Source organism: Leptidea sinapis, chromosome 5, assembly GCF_905404315.1.
Source record: "Leptidea sinapis chromosome 5, ilLepSina1.1, whole genome shotgun sequence".
Taxonomy (NCBI): Eukaryota; Metazoa; Arthropoda; class Insecta; order Lepidoptera; family Pieridae; genus Leptidea; species Leptidea sinapis.
Genome location: NC_066269.1, coordinates 11,280,156 through 11,298,113, shown reverse-complemented (window position 1 = coordinate 11,298,113; position 17,958 = coordinate 11,280,156). Strand labels below are relative to the sequence as shown.

The following is a 17,958-nucleotide window of genomic DNA, read 5'->3' as shown; positions in this document are numbered from 1 at the left end:
TTCAATTTCAAATCGCATTCTGAATTCAAAATAGGATCACTTATTAAAAGTGATAAACTACCGCCCATTAGAAAAAAGTATGCCTCAGATCTGAGAAGAACAGCGTAAGAAACTCAGCGGGCTTCTTTTTTTTCTCATGAAAATATGGTTACAATGTAATATCGTACAATAAAACGTATTATTTAATAACCTGAGGACGGTCGATCCATTCCCAATCTGTGGTAACATTAAGAAAGTCATTTATGTTATAGTAACCTTTACCACACAAACTTTTTTTTTTAATTTCGTAATTTGTTTTGTACGATTTCTGGGATCTTATTGTAAAAGCATATACATTACCCAACAAAGACGAAAATTATTATTCATTCATTCAAACGAGCTCAAGCCAACTTCAATATTATAATAATAATGGTAAATGTGTTACGGTGTATCTTATGAACAGTATAACAATACAGGTTTCTGATTTATAGTTATATAAAATCCCAAGAAAATTGCTAGTATGAACAATAAATCAATCAATTGAAAATGACTCATTTTCCGATAAATTTTTCCTCAAACCAATCTATGTAATTATTGTATTGTATGTTCCAGTCTTATGGTTATTATATCAGTTTTATTGATTATTTATAGATATATTAAAGTTGAAATAGAACTACGTTTTTGAAGCTATAGTTATGTAGTTGGTCAACATTTTGTATCATACTTCAGCTACCAAGCCTCTTGTAACTCATATGTCTACTGAACCACAATGAATGGACGAGAATTAAATAAATTTCAATATATATAAGTTGTAAAATAAAACAAAACATTTCTTTCTCATCGTATAAAAATAATTTAAATAAACGTTTGTATAACTCAATTATGCGGTAATAATAATTTGTTATTTAAATAAAAGACTTTTTAAAGTACAAATGATTTGAGTTTTCTTTAGTGTTAATCCCGCCGATATTTGTCTTTAAACAATTCGACACGTGTTTCGCCTCTACACGAGGCATCCTCAGGACGTGTTGTCTCGCCAAAATCTGGCACGAGACGCGAAAACTTTAAACAATTCAACACGTGTTTCGCCTCTACACGAGGCATCCTCAGGACGTATTGTCTCGCCAAAATCTGGCACGAGACTCAAAAACCTTAAACAATTCGACACGTGTTTCGCCTCTACACGAGGCATTTTCAGGACGTGTTGTCTCGCCAAAATCTGGCACGAGACTACGCCTACATCAATAATTTTTTGACTTTTTAAACGATTAAAACGTGTGTAATTGTAACTATGTTTTTACATTAGAATTTTGCGTAAAAGTTATATTTTTATAATTATTTTACGGTCGTTTTCAATAACCTATCTACCCTTAGTTTAACTTACGGATACATTGCTGTCACCGTTTAATGACAAGATCTTATCTATCCATAGTTATCCATATTCAATGCTATCTGTCAATAGGTTATTGAAATGTAAGTAAGCGTAAAAGGATAGAAAACGTCTATTAAGTTAAACTAAGGATAGATAGGTTATTGAAAACGGCCGTGAGTTAACCTGACGTTTTAAGACCTTTCCAGATCTCATTTTCAGAGGGACTGCAGATGAACGATATATTATGATGATGATAAATGAAAGATAACTAAAATAATAATAAAAATGTAACTTTTACGCAAATATCTAATGTAAAAATCAGTTACAATTACACGCGTTTTAATCTTTTAAAAAGTGTTTTATTTAAATGTGTTACACTCGCGTTAATTAAATACCTTAAAAAAAAGAAATTTCTAGAAAAAATTGTTATTTTAAAGCGATGTCCTCACTTCTGGGATTAAATATACAAATTTATTTATATCAAAATTGTCATAGGGGGTTCTAATCCCGCATCTTCCAAAAATTTGGTACATATTATACAAATTCAATTTGTATGTGTAATACTTAAAATATTTTATTACTCGAGCGTAATTCTCATCCATTGGTTGTCATTCAGTAGACATATAAGTTACAAGAGGCTTGGTAGCTGAAGTATGATATAAATGGTCTAGTTGACAAGCTAACGTCAGGGTGTCGAATTTGCGTGACGGTGTGCGTGCGCATTGTATACTTCACTCTCATAATTTTTCTTGCGTAGCTTAAGCTTAGTAATTCAAAAAATCTGTCATTTCGTAAGTTAAACTACACAGCTTCTAATATCTGTCCTATTCTTAACGAAGATTTATATTATAATATTTTTTTCAACAGTGGCGCTACGCAACATGGCCTGAAAGATTTGCATCATTCCTGTCAGCGGTATTCGGATTCCTGTGCTCAAGCGGCCTCATAGCTGCCATATATGCCTACAGCGAAATAACCGCATTGTTTGTGGAGAGGGACAAAGCTGTCGACTCACCGTTTCAGCCAGCGATAATAGGCCTCTTCGGAGGTGGAAGGAAATTGTGAGTTTCGTTTTACTTTTATAATTTAGAACTGACACATCTTACATTATGCTGGCTTATATTACTATAATGTTAAGTAGTCAGGGAAAATAGAAACAGAATTCCAACACAAATCACTGTATTATCTACAGATTTTATAATTATAACTTTTAACTTTCAAATATACACTCTCGGAATTATTTAGCAACACTTTAACACTGCAGAATAATTAATTTAATCCCAAGTAAGGCATTATTTACCCCGCTCCTCTCCTCAACCCTCCATGACTCGTCTCACACTTCACACCGCTATACTAGCGCCACCTCTCAGACACCCGTTGCTCACTTCAGTTGAATCGTTACAATAACTAATGATGATAATAAGCCATAACGGGTATCGGAACAGCGTTAGGTAGACTTAGCAACTACAGGAATAGGTGTGGTGGCAGTACTGTCTGGGCCGAACACAGCACAATATATAGTTACTTATACTGCTACTACAAAAATATGTGTGTTGGCAGTACTGATCCGGGCAAGTACTGCAGATACAGCTTTAATTTTTAATTCCCACTGCAGCCAATCACTACGGCAATTTACAAAGTCATATAGGTATAGGACACGAACGTCGACGAACAGTGCCGGATATTTTTATCATCTATCGACTCCTTTCTTAAGAAGGTTGCGAAATGGGGTAAAATTGATCTTATTCGATTCAACCCCAGAACACTCAAGTTTGCGCGTTAGCCTCAAATACCCACTTGTTGCCTCGTCTAGCATTTGAATAGTGGGTCTCGAAATCTCAAGCAATCACTAATTCCGCGGTCATGAAATTGACCAAAATTGACTTTGAAAAAACGAGGTCATAAAAAGAGCTAGGCAATAGTTCAAGCCGGCCCATTTTCTATTGCTCTCCAAAGCACAGGTTTGCCTGCACCTATATCAGCTCGAACCATTTGAAAACCTATAAAGTGTTACTCAATCCAACATAGCACGCGTCCAACTCATCCGATGTGGCGATGTATGAATTATAAACAATATCTGTCTCATTAATAAACGCAGTGTACTGTTACTCCAAGCGGTTAAAACTTAGTATCTCGTAGCACGAATTATGAGGCAAAAAAAATTGTAATTGAAAGAGCTTTAGTCCACGATCATAAGGCTACCACTCTAATTACAATGTAATCCACCGTATACGTTTCATTTTACTTTTTTCATGTAAATTTGACAGTGATTTACCCGTTTTAGGTTAGTCGTGTCGTTCGTTTTTCGTTATTTTCTTGAAAACAGTGCATTACTTTGTATTAGGAGTGTTATCATTATAATCGTGGACTAAAGGTCTATCAACTACAATATTTTTTACCTCCTAATTAGTGCTACTAAGTCCAACCCCTCCAAACCTAAAATAAATTCTCCCTATCATGTACCTAATTCTGTAGTGACAAAGGTAAGATAAAGAGAAAAAGTTTTCAATTTGGAATAAATCTACTTCGCGTTTATAAATAAAACAATTGAATTACGTGTCCAATAATATACTCACAACTCTTGGAGAATTTTCCACTTTAAAAATAAATTTGAGATTAATTTCTCTGCGTTTCCCACAGGAATAATAGCAATAGAAGCGGCCATATGGATGCTCTGGTAGATGACTCTGTGGCCTTCGCTTGGGCCAGCGTGGCTATCATGGTTGTTCAGTTAACTTTGGCAGCAATTGGTGTCACTCTTGCTAACTGGTCTGCTGCGAGAATGGTAAGCTTACAATTTTTTCTATATCAAAATAAAGCGACTTCAAATATAAATATTGAAGGCTTAGCCGTGCATTTTGTATTTACGTATCGTTTGCCTTTAAGGCCTCTTTTCACCAAAAACTAAGCGCAGTTGAATAAAGCTAGGTTTAAATTAAATTAGTTTAAATGTCAGTATTCATCTGGAGTACAAAAAGAAGTCACCAATATATTTTACGCACGTCTACGAAAACCATGTTTACACGTCATAATTTATAGTATTTATTGGAATCTAAATCAAATTTGTTATTATGTTATCAAATGTTTGTATTACGTTAACGACAGCGACTGCGTGAATGCGTTAAAAAATGTTAGGCATCCAAAATTCCGCGGTCTGAATTTAAAAGGATTTATTTTAATTTATTGATTAGGCATTTATAATGCGTTTAGTTTGTGTTGGCAAATTACGGCTAACTTATAGTGGCAGAAAGCATATTTTCATCAAGTTAAGGCGAAGAGTAAGCAGAAAACATGCAAACAAGGTGTTTAGAGAAGTTTTTTGGTGAAAATATAGCATTTCGAGCTATGAACACTACTTAATCCTGTTACACATATACTTAAGTCTTATTTGTAGGTTTCTGATGCTTGCTGTTGGTTATAGTTTTCACTCCAGAGCCTTTTTGAAGTACCACTTTTCCTTGCAGTTAAACAAGTTTTTTGGCATGGCATGACGCATTTTTTAGTGCAACTCTCAGAAAAGTTTTATTCTTATAGCTTTACATTTTTGTTTAGGTATATTTATTCAGATTAGTAATGAATAACGAGGATTGTAAGCATATAAACTGTTTTCCACGCAAGAATTTTGAAAATATTGGCTTTGTTACATAGATGGCGGGCCGGAAGCCGTGAACTAATATCGCTCAAGGTCGCTGGCATTTAGTGTCGTCTTAATGTTTGATTATATCTTATATCTTTATAATAATCTTTGACTTTTTTTTTTCGAGAGGAGCAAAATACATTTACGTATTTAGGCAAGTCCGCACAAGCGGACACCCCCTACCGACTAAAAACCTCCTCTATGCTGTTAGCCCTGAAGGCTTTTACAGCGACATAGGACGTGAAAAATTCCATACACTGGTAGGTGGATCGAACCCCGGCTTACAGCGTCTGAAGCAAACACTTTTCCTCTTATCTACAAGTATTGCTTGATCTTTGACTGTCAATATGAAAAAAAATGTGACGGTATTATATATTTAATGAAACATTAACTTTAAGCACAAGGCATCCGCAACTAGCGGACAATCTGTAAACTTGTTTACCTGCGTAAGCTTTGTTAAAATTATTTTAATCGCGTTCTACATCAATGGTGAAATCAGCTCTATGTCAGTGGACTCGGCTAAAGCATTTCGACTGCGCTTTTTCTTCCGACTCACTCACAAACATCAATATTTAACGTACTTTATGTACGCTTGCTTATTTGTACTTTGTTGTGTCGATCAGGTGTTTATTCTCCCCGCAAACAATTGTATATATTACAGTATTTTAAAGAGTGATGACGTACCTGGTTTTGTGGTGAACCACTTACAGTTTAACGTGTTTGTAAAGGAATTATTTGCATACTTTAGGAATAGGATAGGACGTTTTAATTTTATTTTTGTAATACTGACTGAAAAACTATCAAAAAATCTCCAAATGTTGAAATACTTAGTTGAACTTACCACCTGAGTTATAGTGTAACCCAAAACATTTATTGTCCTAATAAACGCGTTTTTATTCATGTACATAAATGTTGTTGCACGTAAAATACAAATTATTTGATTAATATCTAAATATATTATTGTTTAATAAACTATATGTCTATTCACTCACAGTTTAGTGTAGTGTAGTTTAATTGAATTAACATATGGAAAGTCTACTAAATACAAGTCTCCACAAGTTAGGATATCATCGCCACCATCTGGATGTGTGGCGGTCTTCCACAGTGCGGTTTTCAAGGAGCTTTCTTCCTCGTACTACAACGCTGTGGAATGAGCTTCCTTGTGCGATGTTTGCGGGACGATACGACATGGGTACCTTCAAAAAAAGCGCGTACTCCTTCCTTAAAGGCCGGCAACGCTCCTGTGATTTCTGTGGTGTTGCAAGAGATTGTGGGCGGCGGTGATCACTTAGCACCAGGTGACCCGTACGCTCGTTTGTCCTCCTGTTCCATAAAAAAAGTCTGCTAAGTAGGTAGTGTAATATGTAATGAGGCCATCTTTGGTTTGGTAAGTCCAGTAAATTATTTTGAAAATGTAATGAAATTAATTTAATGAAAAGCATATCGTAGTTTATAGGTTTAGTTATGTCAACATATATATAAACTAGTAATTAAACTGGACGTATACGAATTGCTTTGATTTTGAGGTTATGCTACATTAATCAGTGGGAGGCTCCTTACATTACTGTGTTTCGGTCTGAAGCGTGATTACTGGGCAAATGAGACTTAAGGTCTTATCTCTCATGGTGACGAGCGCAATTGTAGTGTCGCTCAGAATTTTATGGGATTTTCAAGAATCCTGAGCGGGACTGCATTGCAATGGGTAGGGACTATCAATTACTATCAGCTGAAAGTCCTGCTCCCCTCGTCCCTTATTTTCATTAAAAAAAACATTTTATCAATTAACATCAAAACCCTGGTTTTAAATCTAAAATGATAACTGGGGGTAATAAGTTGATGTTACGTATCATATAAAAAACTTTGATTTTGATACAAGTCTAGGCGGCAGTTTTAGCCAATCTCCTTTAATTTGTTTTTTGACAAATATTAAATTTGAAAAAAAAAATTATGAACGATGCGGGACTCGAACCCGCGACCTCTTGCGTTTCGTGCAAGCGCTCTTCTACCGAGCCAACCGTACCAGTGTTGTATCATTGATAAATCTGGTATGTCTTGTTCAACTCTCAGGTTGTAGCTTCATCTACAGGATCTACTTTACAGTTGATAACCTGCTCAACCCCAATATTTGCATATTAGCAAATTGACTTGAGATATCGCTCTTTCAAATCTAAACAATTTGTTATATATTTTAAAGGTATAACCCTCACTTCTGGGATTAATTACACAAATTAAATTTGAAAACAAAATTTATGAACGATGCGGGACTCGAACCCGCGAACTCTCGCCTTCCGTGCGAGCGCACTTCCACTGAGCCGTATCGTTCATAAATCTTACATGTCTTGTTCACCTCTCAGGTTTTTTTGCCTAGACTACGTCAGACATACACGTCGGTGCAAAGATAAATACTTCCGATTAAGTAAGGTTTAGCTTTTATTATAATTAAGACGAATGACCCTATTTGTTACAACTCATTTGTGTAAAATTTCATTGTTACAGATATTGATAAATTTACACTAAATTCATTCAAATAGTAACACCATTAACACAACAATGAAAAATAATATTAAGTAGGTCATTGTTTTTCGACTACTATTCGGCTAATACACGTTATTAGACAAAGTTTTTGTATAAGTTCTTTACTTTCTTTTTTCAAGGAACTTTCTTCCACGTACAAATAATCTGTGCAAAGAGCTTTCTAGTGTGCTCTTTCTAGAACGACACGACATGGGTACCTTCAAAAGAAGCGCGTACTCTTTTCTAAAATGCTGTTAGTGCTCCTGTGATTCATCTGGTGTTGCAAGAGAATTTGGGTGGCGGTGATCACTTAACACCAGGTGACCAGTACGCTCCTTTGTCTTTACCGTCCTCTTCAATATAAATAAGTTGATTAAGTGCTGAAGAACAATGGCGTAAGGTGCGCGGAGAATGTATAATGTACTATCTACCCGCCTCAATAGAGCCACTGGAAACCCAAGCGCTGTCAGCTATTTTGGTCAACGGATCAGCCTAGGTATCCAACCTATCAGTCAACTAAGGTCATCACCATAGATAATACACTATATACTAGAGATAGATGTGCAACTAATGTTTTTATTTTGTAAAATCAGTATACCCAGGCCAAGAGATGGCGCTGTATTATTTTTACGCTCTTAGCGTTCCGACTCTACTCTCTAGATGGCGTTTATTATGTTTATAGTTTTTTCTATTGTCGTGGTAAATGAAGACCGTATTGAATGCATATTGATGTTTGTTCTGTGTGGGTGGTAATTATTATTCGTTTATTAAGTTCAGCAGTCACCTTTAGATAAGGAGAGGCATTCGATGAGTACAACACGATAGTCAAGTCTTGTTTTAATAAGTAAGTTAAGTGAGTTTTTTGCTATCACTAGCTCCATCTATCCATCTATCATCATAGCCATCGTGGTGAAGTTGCAGCGTACCTAATAGAATAGGTGGCAGCACTTTTAATGCAAATTTTTTTCATGTGCCAATGTAGGGAAGTTGCACCCCCCTGGTCATCACCCTGACCAATGGCGTATAGATAACCTCAGCTGCGCGGCGCAGCGAGTCAAAGAGATAAGGGGGACGATGATTATTATTAATACAAAACTTTCTTTTTCGCCACTGCCCCCCGTCGCCCGCACTCCTTTCGCGGGGTACATGAATGAAATGGCTGTGTGGGCGGAAAACTATAAAATGGCCGCAGGTGTTCAAACTTTTATAATTGGATACGTTTATATTTTTTTACGTTTTTACGTTTTTTATGTGCTTATTTCCTGAAAACCAATATTTATTTGTTCTCACTTCTTGATACCAATATACGCATCAAGATATAGTACAGGATTTCTTTAACACCCTGTAGTAATTTAAGCAAGTTTGAATAAATTATGTCATTTCATGTGGATTTATGTTGCAGATAGCAAGGATACGATGGAAACTGCTAAGGTCTGTGCTGAGCCAGGAGACAGCATTCTTCGACATGAACAACTCGATGAATTTTGCGACCACTATTACAGAGTGAGTTCCTTCTTAAGTAATCTTTGTTTATAAAAGAAAGAGAAATAAAATAATGTATTTAATAAGGGACTTTCAAGAAAAGGGCATACCTAAATGCCGGATAACCACGTATCTCTTGACACATGGTTTTGCGGATGTCCATGAGCGGTTGCCTCATTACTCCCCATCACGTGAATCTCTTGTCTGTTTGCCGCCTTTTTTATACAAAAGAAAAATACATTATTTAATTACACTATTCCTATTTTAAACTCACTGAAAATCGAATTTTATGGCTTAGTTTCTTTTTCTATAGAAGCGTATTTTTAGTTATGTTTTACTATTATTTAATTTTGTCCTTTTATTCCTTACTAACCTCACCGTAATATAGTATTAATTACTGTCATGTGGATTCCATCACACACCGTTTTATAAACATTTGCTGTCTTATAAACTCAGTGTAAAGTTACTCCAAGATTATAATTACTCCTCCCTGTCATGTAATATTGTAGCAACAAAGGTAAGATAAAGACAAACTGCACACGTTTTTATTGAAGTTATACGTTTTTTGGCGCGTCAGGGAAAATCTATCAGAGTGAATTTTTATGATGCGCACGTACACGAAAATTTCGCATCTTGACATTAGCTGGTCAACTATATTACTATTATTATTATGCGTAGGGGATTAAGATGCACTTAAATCCTAGTATCTATCGCAAAACTTAAATCCTAGGAGCTAGCGTGCCTACCCTCGTCTTTCTATGTCAAAAAATGAGCTGTGCAAAAAATCGAGGCTACTAACTAGGAAACGTGTGCCCTTACTGAGCCGGGATAGCTGGTCAACTGGACCATAAGGACCATACTTTAGCTACCAAGCAGCTTTTTAACTTAGCGACGAGGAGGCTTACATAACTAATTATAAAAAAAAATGTCCCAGAGACACAGAGAAACTCCGCGCTGGAGTTGGCCAACACGTGGCTATGATATCGTACCTGGGTGGCAGCGTGGTGACGGCAGCCACGGTTGCTATCCTGCACGGTTGGCAGCTGACGTTAGCAGCTCTGTCTGTGGTGCCAGTGGCGGTACTTGTGGCAGCCTCTGTTGCTATGGTAAGTTATTCAAGTAAGACATCTATTTGCCGTCTCGAGAAACTATGACGTATGACGCCTACCCATGCCGTCATCTACCCCTCTATGCCATTTTTGTGTTATAAGTTAAATTTCGTTCAACAGCGCTGGTCTTTAGGCCATGCTGAAGTATTGTGTATCTCTACACTATTCCACTTGTGGTATCAGATCCGGCGAATCCGAAACTATAGATCCCATACGCCGACTACCTCGTATCAAACTATTCCTAACTGGTGTTTCTGAAACAAAGTATAATAATGAAAAACCTAAGAACACCCTAAGTTTAACTGGAAGGAGTAAGGTCTCGAATACAAAAAAGGCCTAAAAGCAATAAGCCTTCGAAGCCAAATAAACTTTATTCAATTAGGCTTAAACGTTTGAATAGTCACTATAAATATTTCTTTTAAATTACTGAATTTACCATAATATGTCTGGAAAAAGTTTAGCTCGTGAGTTAGCTCTTTGGGACTGAGGTATCGATATGTTTTAAAAAACTGTTGCAACTACAATTTTATGCATAAGCATTTAATTATCTTGGAAAAATTGCAGTATCAAACGCGGTGTGCATCTGAAGAAGTAGTGTCGTACGGAGTGGCTGGCCGAGTGGTGGAACAGGCTCTGGCTGCCATCCGAACTGTGAGGGCGTACGCTGGAGAACATACCGAGGTGAAGAGGTAAAGTTATCGAGGCTGTCTTCTATATTTTATGGAATAGAAGGACAAATATCCTGCAATACCAGAAGAATCACAAGATTGCTGCTAGTCTTTTACGAAGGTGTACGCGCTTTTCTTAAGATACTCTTGTCGTATCGTCCTGTAAACTTTACATACTATCTTATTTTAACAACAAGGGACGAGATGAACAGGACGTTCAGTTGAGTGTAATTGATACGCCCTCCCCATTAAAATACAGTGCCGCTCAGGATTCTTTAAAAACCCAAATATTCTGAGCGGCACTACAACTGCGCATGTCACCTTGAGACAAGATGTCGAGTCTCATTGTACCAGTAATTTCAACAGCTACGGCGCCCTTCAGACTGAAACATAATAATGGTTACACATTACTGCTTCACGGCAGAAATAGGCGCCGTTCTGGTTATACACATAATCTAGCCGGCATCCTGTGCAGAGGATCCTCCCACTGGTAGATCAATAAGATCTTCATTCAAAACATTCTACATCGTCATTTACTGTACAAATTTATAGTGATTCTTTTGAGTACTTTTTTATGATCAATTATTTACTTATTTTTTTTTTACTTTCACAAATATGTCGAAGGTTTTATTTAGTATTTTTCATGCACTTTACACACCTCGTATAAAATTTTAATGTAAATTGCCAGATGTAAACAGAGCAGCAATGAATATCTCGAAGGGTTTTTGTACTTTTGTTGCAATTTACATAGAATGTGTTGACACTTTTTCTCGATACTATGACATAGGTATTTGTATACCTTTGTGAGTAAGTGAAAAATATTATTATATAAACTGGTCCAAAAAGCTTATATTCATGTGAAGCTGCATCAAACTCAACAATTTGCTTTATTATTTTAATAGGTAGACCTACCTACACATTTCACCACGATGTTTATCAGCAATTTATAAAATCTTGTCTTGAACTTTTACTTAATTGTTGAAAAAAAAGGTAAAATATTTATAAAAGAGTCAGGAGTTATAGTTACATTTCAGGGGTGCATCAATCTAAAAAAAATGTAAATCAATAAAAGCATTATGTGAACTCTGTAACAGTTTTATATGTTTTTTTTATTAACAACAAAAGTAAAGTGAGTAATCGCAGGATCTAGTCGACGCAAACAGCATGGACCAGTGATACTTGTAATATTCACGAAGAAACGCTTTAGGGAAATCGAGGCAGGGCTAATAAGAGATGGAACGATGACATAGTAGAAACAGCAGAAAAGTTGTGGACATTAATTGCAAGAGATAGGAACCAGTTAAAATTAATGGAGGAGGCTTTTACCGCTAAAGGCAGACCTTATATCGAAAATAATGACTAACAATACTAACAAAATACTTCTAATAAAAACAACGAAATAATACTCGTAATACATACTAATTAAATTTATAAATAATATTAAAGCTCTTAATAAATATAAAAATGACCATTTCATCTGATATTTCCGTAATCTTATAGTAATAATAACATACACATGGGGTTACGTTATAGTAATAACGTAACCCCATGTGTATGTGACCCTGTCAGCAAAAAATACTTATAATTACTGATTTCGGCAGATATGAAGAATCCTTGCATGATGCGAGCTTAGCTTCTCGCCGCCGCTGTGTATGGGTTGGAATAGGTTCTGGCGTGGGGTGGCTGCTCACGTATGGCCTGAATGCTATCGTCTTCGCGTACGGAACAGCTCTGTTGGTCGATGATATGCCGCTGCCAGCTGAAGAACGGACATACAACCCTGGCTCAATGGTTATGGTACGAGCAGAATAATATTCTACGAGAATGTCTTTCCTTGTTTCCTTGATTCTCTTTTTGACCGCCACTTACTTTTCGAACTAGTTTTCCGTTGTAGTTACTAGATTTCATTTCAGGGTTCCGTACACGAAGGCTTACCAACAGAAATCCTAATACTATTCTCAGATAAACGGACCGACCGACGAGACTTAGTATCAGGGACCATGTTATCTCTCGGGTACGAGACCCTGAAAAAACAGAATAACATCATAAATACTAGTTCACGTCTATACAAACCAACTCCAACAACCAACACAACAATACAAAAGGAAATCCCTGCGAATATAAAAAAAATGTTAAATATCAATGAAGTATTTTATAAGGCATGTTTTTTATATTATTGTTTTCAGATTCTATTCACCACTTTCATGGCAGCCCAAAACATAGCAATGTGTAACCCACACTTAGAAATATTCTCGACGGCGCGAGGCGCTGCCAAATCCCTCTACAAGCTCCTTGAACGCAAATCCAAAGAAAACACTTTACACGACTCAGGAATCAAGCCCGACAGTTTCAAAGGCAATATACATTTTGAAAATCTGTATTTCAACTATCCTTCACGACCTGACGTTAAGGTAAATTGAATTGTTTTAGCATACTTTACTGAGTCTTCCAAAACAAATATTTTAAGTAGCGGACCTATATGTAGGCCTTGCGGTGTACTGGCTAAAGGCGGTATAAGCATGCAGCTATATGATTTTGAAAATAACCTACAGTGAATTAATTAACTAAAAATTCAGTGCCGTGATAGCTTGTCCGACGGGGTTGATGACTTTGAAATGATAATAAAAATGATCTTTAAAACTATCAATCTTCTTTCATATTTAAAAGCTTAAGCCAAAAATTTGTCATTTTGAATCATTAGTATTTAAAAGATTAAAGTTTTGGACTCTGGATAAACGTGGTGGAATCAAGTTGAAATTAATATCGAATACTTATTACGTCCGCAGTATTAAAACAATCAAAATAATTTATGGGAAATCAAGCCGCATATTGTACTTACTGATTTCTTCTGGGGGTACTTTTTAAAGGTTTTGATTGTGTATTCATCCAAAATACGAGGTAGTTTTAATATTATTAAAATACTGGAGTGTGAAACTGCTTCGGGCGGAAAGCACGGGCCATTTTCCGTAACTCGGCGTATTTTGTCTGGTGGTGTGGGTGGCGAATCTTACCCATGATCTCGATCAGAGTCCTCTGTGACCCGTGTTTGGCTCCGTATGTGGCTCACACTCTAGAATGATGTGTGCGGCTATCTCTTCCGCCATGTGATCCCTATATTAAACACATACTCTTGTTGAAACTGCGGCGATATGGTAAAGTTATACCTAATTCACCTTACTCTGAAATATCACTCCTAAATACTTCACTTCGCTTGTCAGTTGGAGTTCTATTAAACAATTTGGGCAATTTACAGTTACCTAGAATTCTTTTGTTTGTGAACATTACTAGTTCAGTTATTGTTCCCTTAAGCGCCTAAATAATATTTATTCCAAAGTATACATTGTGCTGTTCAATTACTTTTTTTAATAGGATAAAAATATTTGTACGCATTAATTCATCAGTTACTGTCCCTTACAAGTTACTTTATTTTGTTTTGAAGTTGACATATTTCATTTATTTTTATTTTTAAAGATACTCCGAGGTCTAAGTCTGAAAATAAATGCTGGAGAAACTGTGGCACTGGTTGGAGGTTCTGGATGCGGCAAGTCTACTCTACTCCAACTCTTGCAGAGGGCATATCGACCTGACAGTGGCTGTATCACTGTGGATGGGCACCAACTGAACTCCTTGCATTTGAACCATTTTAGAACTAGAATTGGTACGTATTCTATATTTTCAATTAGTGGGACTGTACAAATTGATAAATTTCCATGCCTCCAATAGACTGAGAGATAGAGTTACGTCATCGGTACCTTATAAAAACGCATACACCTTCCTGAAATGCCCACAACGCTCCCGTGATTCTTCTGGTTTTGGGAAAGAGTGTAGGTAGTCAACATAATTTTCTTTTCGATAACTTTGCTCTATAATATTTGAGTTTATGCTTGCTTGCTTGTGGAGGCGTTGTGGCATGACTGAAATATTGGGGGACGCGATTTCTGGCTTTGTTTTGGAGAGGAGGAAAATATGACGGGCCTGGGGGTAAACCGATGGCTGGTGCGTCATGCTCGTGAACTTTTTCGGTGCTAGTAAATGGTAAAACTATAACTATAATTTCCTTGATCAAAATGAATAAAGTGATATTGGTTTAAGTAAATTTTTGTGAATGACGTTTCTGAGGTTACATGAAATTTATAATTATACACAGGGATGCTTATCAACGGGTACTCAATTACCAAAATACCGCCAACCGGCCATCTGTCAATCTGTCAGCGGCTGTTCCTATATCTTAAGCCGCATTAGTTGAAATTTCGACAATTAGCACAGTTAGAACATAGCAAATAGTAAAAGCTAAATTAACGCACTATAAGCAAAAGTATTTCAAAAATTCTTTACGTATTAGTAAAATTTTACGATGCCAAACAACTCTCAGTGAATAAGTCCAACTTTTCGTTCCAATAACGTTGTCTATGTCTCTTTCTCTTCTAGGTGTTGTAGGCCAAGAGCCAGTGCTGTTTTCCGGAACTATACGAGAGAATATCACTTTTGGAATAAGCGACGTGAGCGACGATGAGATCATCGAAGCTGCGACAACTGCGCACGCGCATCATTTTATTGTGAAACTGTCGAATGTAAGATATTGTTTGCCTTGCTTTCGCTTAAATTTCATTACTTGTGGTGTCATCGTGGGCCGGGTCATTCCTTCCTCTAAAATATGCTGAGAGAAGTGAAACCTGGTCCAATGATCTTAGTCACCTCTTACGACACCCTTAGGCCTGGAACTTTTTATGCCCCGGGGAAGCTCAGAGTAAAACATCTGCAGCGGCGCTCACTTTGTCTATAATAATGGAAATAAATGTAAAGATTTCAAAGCCCTTAATTTACCAATCACTACAGAGCCAAATCCGTCATGTCTGCGTGATTAAAACATTCATTTTGATTTAATAGATCTGGTGTCCGTGAATAAGGTTTTCATGTATTTATAATATATATCTCGGATATTTATTTGGATTTAAAACCGAGCTTCACTGTGTTGGTATCCAACATTTGTTTTAAGTCGATCAGTGCACACAACCGGCGTGGGCGCTAGCTTGAAGACGACTGCGACTTCTCAATGAGCGCTCTACTGATGCACAATAATAACTAACTTCAATCACGTCACCGAGTGACAACTTCAAACACACTTTGAAAGATGACGTTCGCCATCAGTTCAGCCCAATACACAGAGTAGAATATAATCATACAGGCCATATTACTTTTATATTCTAATTCTCCGACATATATATGATATTTTAATGTGTAATGTATGCAGGGATATGAGACGCAGCTGGGGGAGAGGGGTGCCTCGTTGTCTGGAGGTCAGAAGCAGAGGATAGCCATCGCGCGAGCGTTGTTACGGAAGCCAGCCCTGCTGTTGTTGGATGAACCCACTTCTGCCTTAGATCCCGCTTCTGAACGTCAGGTCTGCTATTTGTATTTATAGTCTGATTAATATCTTGATTAGTAAGACGGGCATTTGATAATTTTCTTCTTTATTATAAGGTACGTACTTTAAGTAACTTTGATGATAATTGCATTACTTGCTGTTATTTCTACAAGAATGTATTGTATTAGGCTCACATATTTTATAGGTCTAGACAGACTGATACCGTTGCGAACACGTCGAAAAAAATAGCGGTTAACACCTCTATTTTTTGCAACTCACGTACACAAAAAAACTAACGTTTCGCGAGTGTAAGACGAAGCTGCTGTTATGCATGCATCATTAACTAATAAACCTGGCATTTTTTAAGGGTTTTCTAACAGCAAGAGGCTCTTTCGAGACGTACAAAATACCTAAGCCTCTACCATATAAACGTCTCTTAACAATAGGCTATTTGACAGTATGGAAAATAATTACTTATTTATCTCTGCGTATAAGTTGTAACCTCTCCTTACGAACTTCAACATTTTTTGGAACACTTATGAGTTTTTTCGACATCTTTATTGTAGTATTTGTGCACACCATTTGTAATTCATATTTAGAAGTAAATTACAGCAACGAACTATTAAATCACGAAGTTAAACAAAAAATATACTCTTCGCCATACACACCAATGTTTGTTTACAAAGTGTGACGTCACAATATTGACACGGCGCCATGTTGCTGGACCAAGCGTTTTGGCAACATAATTATTTGGTGTAATTTTTTTCCGAAGTTGTGTAAATTTAAAGAGAAAAGACAACTAATGACATTTATACTAGCATTTACGTGGATTTCAACATAAGTGATAATTATCATTTTAATTGTTTGTCGTAACAGGTTCAACTGGCCCTCGACGCAGCTAGCAAAGGGCGGACTACACTTGTGGTATCGCACAGGTGAGAAACAACTTTTATTTCTATAAGTCGCGATTACGGTTGCCAACCTTATACATATTTATTTAAAAAAAATAAAGTTTATTAACTGTATTCAAAAATACTTATAACTATACATATTATATACAATACTATGAATACATTAAATTTAAACTATCATTACGGGTACCAAGAATACTGGCAGCATTTCCACGTAAGGCAGGTCCTACATTAGAAGCGGAATCGGTCTGGCCAGCAGGCCCGACCCAGCCAGACCAGACCAGTCCAGTCCAGACTCCAGACCGCTCCTACACTGCATCTAGACAGGAGCGGACGAACCAGTCAGAATCCAGAGTCAGTACTGTGTGAAGTCTTGACGAGGAAAGGTGTCGATATTAGCTGGAGCGTGGACTAGAAGAAAAACAAACCTGTTTCGTTGTTGTCAGACCAGTTCAGACTTGTTCCGCCTCCCCGGAGCGAGCACTGGCTCCAGTGTAGGAGGGGACATGTCGGAAGAAATTCCGCTTCCAATGTAGGACCGGCCAAATATAGATAGGCTGATCCGTTGACCGAAATAGCTGAGAGCGCTTGGGTTTCCAGTAGCCCTATTGAGGCGAGAAGATAGTACTTTGTACATTCTCCGCACAAACACAAACGTCACAAAGATGTAAGACTCACTGAGACTGACATATTTCGCTGTTTCATTCGCTCTCTTCGGCAGTCAAAGCAGCAGCCCTAGCACCAACTGAAGTACTTAAAATTTGATTGAAATCAATAATCAAATAATGGTGTTTAAAACTTAAACGCATACATTCCAGATAGCAGACAGCATGCAAATATTTTAGCTAATCTTATTTTTGACAATGAACCAGACCTATAAATGGCCTGAAATTAATTTGTGGCAACAGAACCAGCCCCTTT

At 36.9% G+C, this 17,958-nt stretch overlaps 1 protein-coding gene and 1 long non-coding RNA gene across 2 annotated transcripts in view; one reads left to right on the top strand and one right to left on the bottom strand.

The window, feature by feature from the left end:
- Positions 1–17,958, top strand: part of LOC126964453 (multidrug resistance protein homolog 49-like) — a 67,145-nt gene that overhangs the window by 24,449 nt on the left and 24,738 nt on the right. Inside the window, exons 2-12 of the mRNA XM_050807552.1 lie at positions 2,219–2,412; positions 3,992–4,136; positions 8,905–9,005; positions 9,919–10,090; positions 10,658–10,782; positions 12,363–12,558; positions 12,948–13,172; positions 14,233–14,419; positions 15,190–15,332; positions 16,013–16,162; positions 17,003–17,061. Coding sequence (XP_050663509.1) covers positions 2,219–2,412; positions 3,992–4,136; positions 8,905–9,005; positions 9,919–10,090; positions 10,658–10,782; positions 12,363–12,558; positions 12,948–13,172; positions 14,233–14,419; positions 15,190–15,332; positions 16,013–16,162; positions 17,003–17,061 — 1,697 coding nt within the window. The remainder of the gene's footprint in view (positions 1–2,218; positions 2,413–3,991; positions 4,137–8,904; positions 9,006–9,918; positions 10,091–10,657; positions 10,783–12,362; positions 12,559–12,947; positions 13,173–14,232; positions 14,420–15,189; positions 15,333–16,012; positions 16,163–17,002; positions 17,062–17,958) is intronic.
- On the bottom strand, positions 12,552–14,079 carry LOC126964464 (uncharacterized). The gene is made up of 3 exons (XR_007729383.1): positions 14,019–14,079; positions 13,601–13,872; positions 12,552–12,785 (listed from the first exon to the last, which is right to left on the bottom strand). It is a non-coding gene; the product is annotated as an uncharacterized LOC126964464 (long non-coding RNA).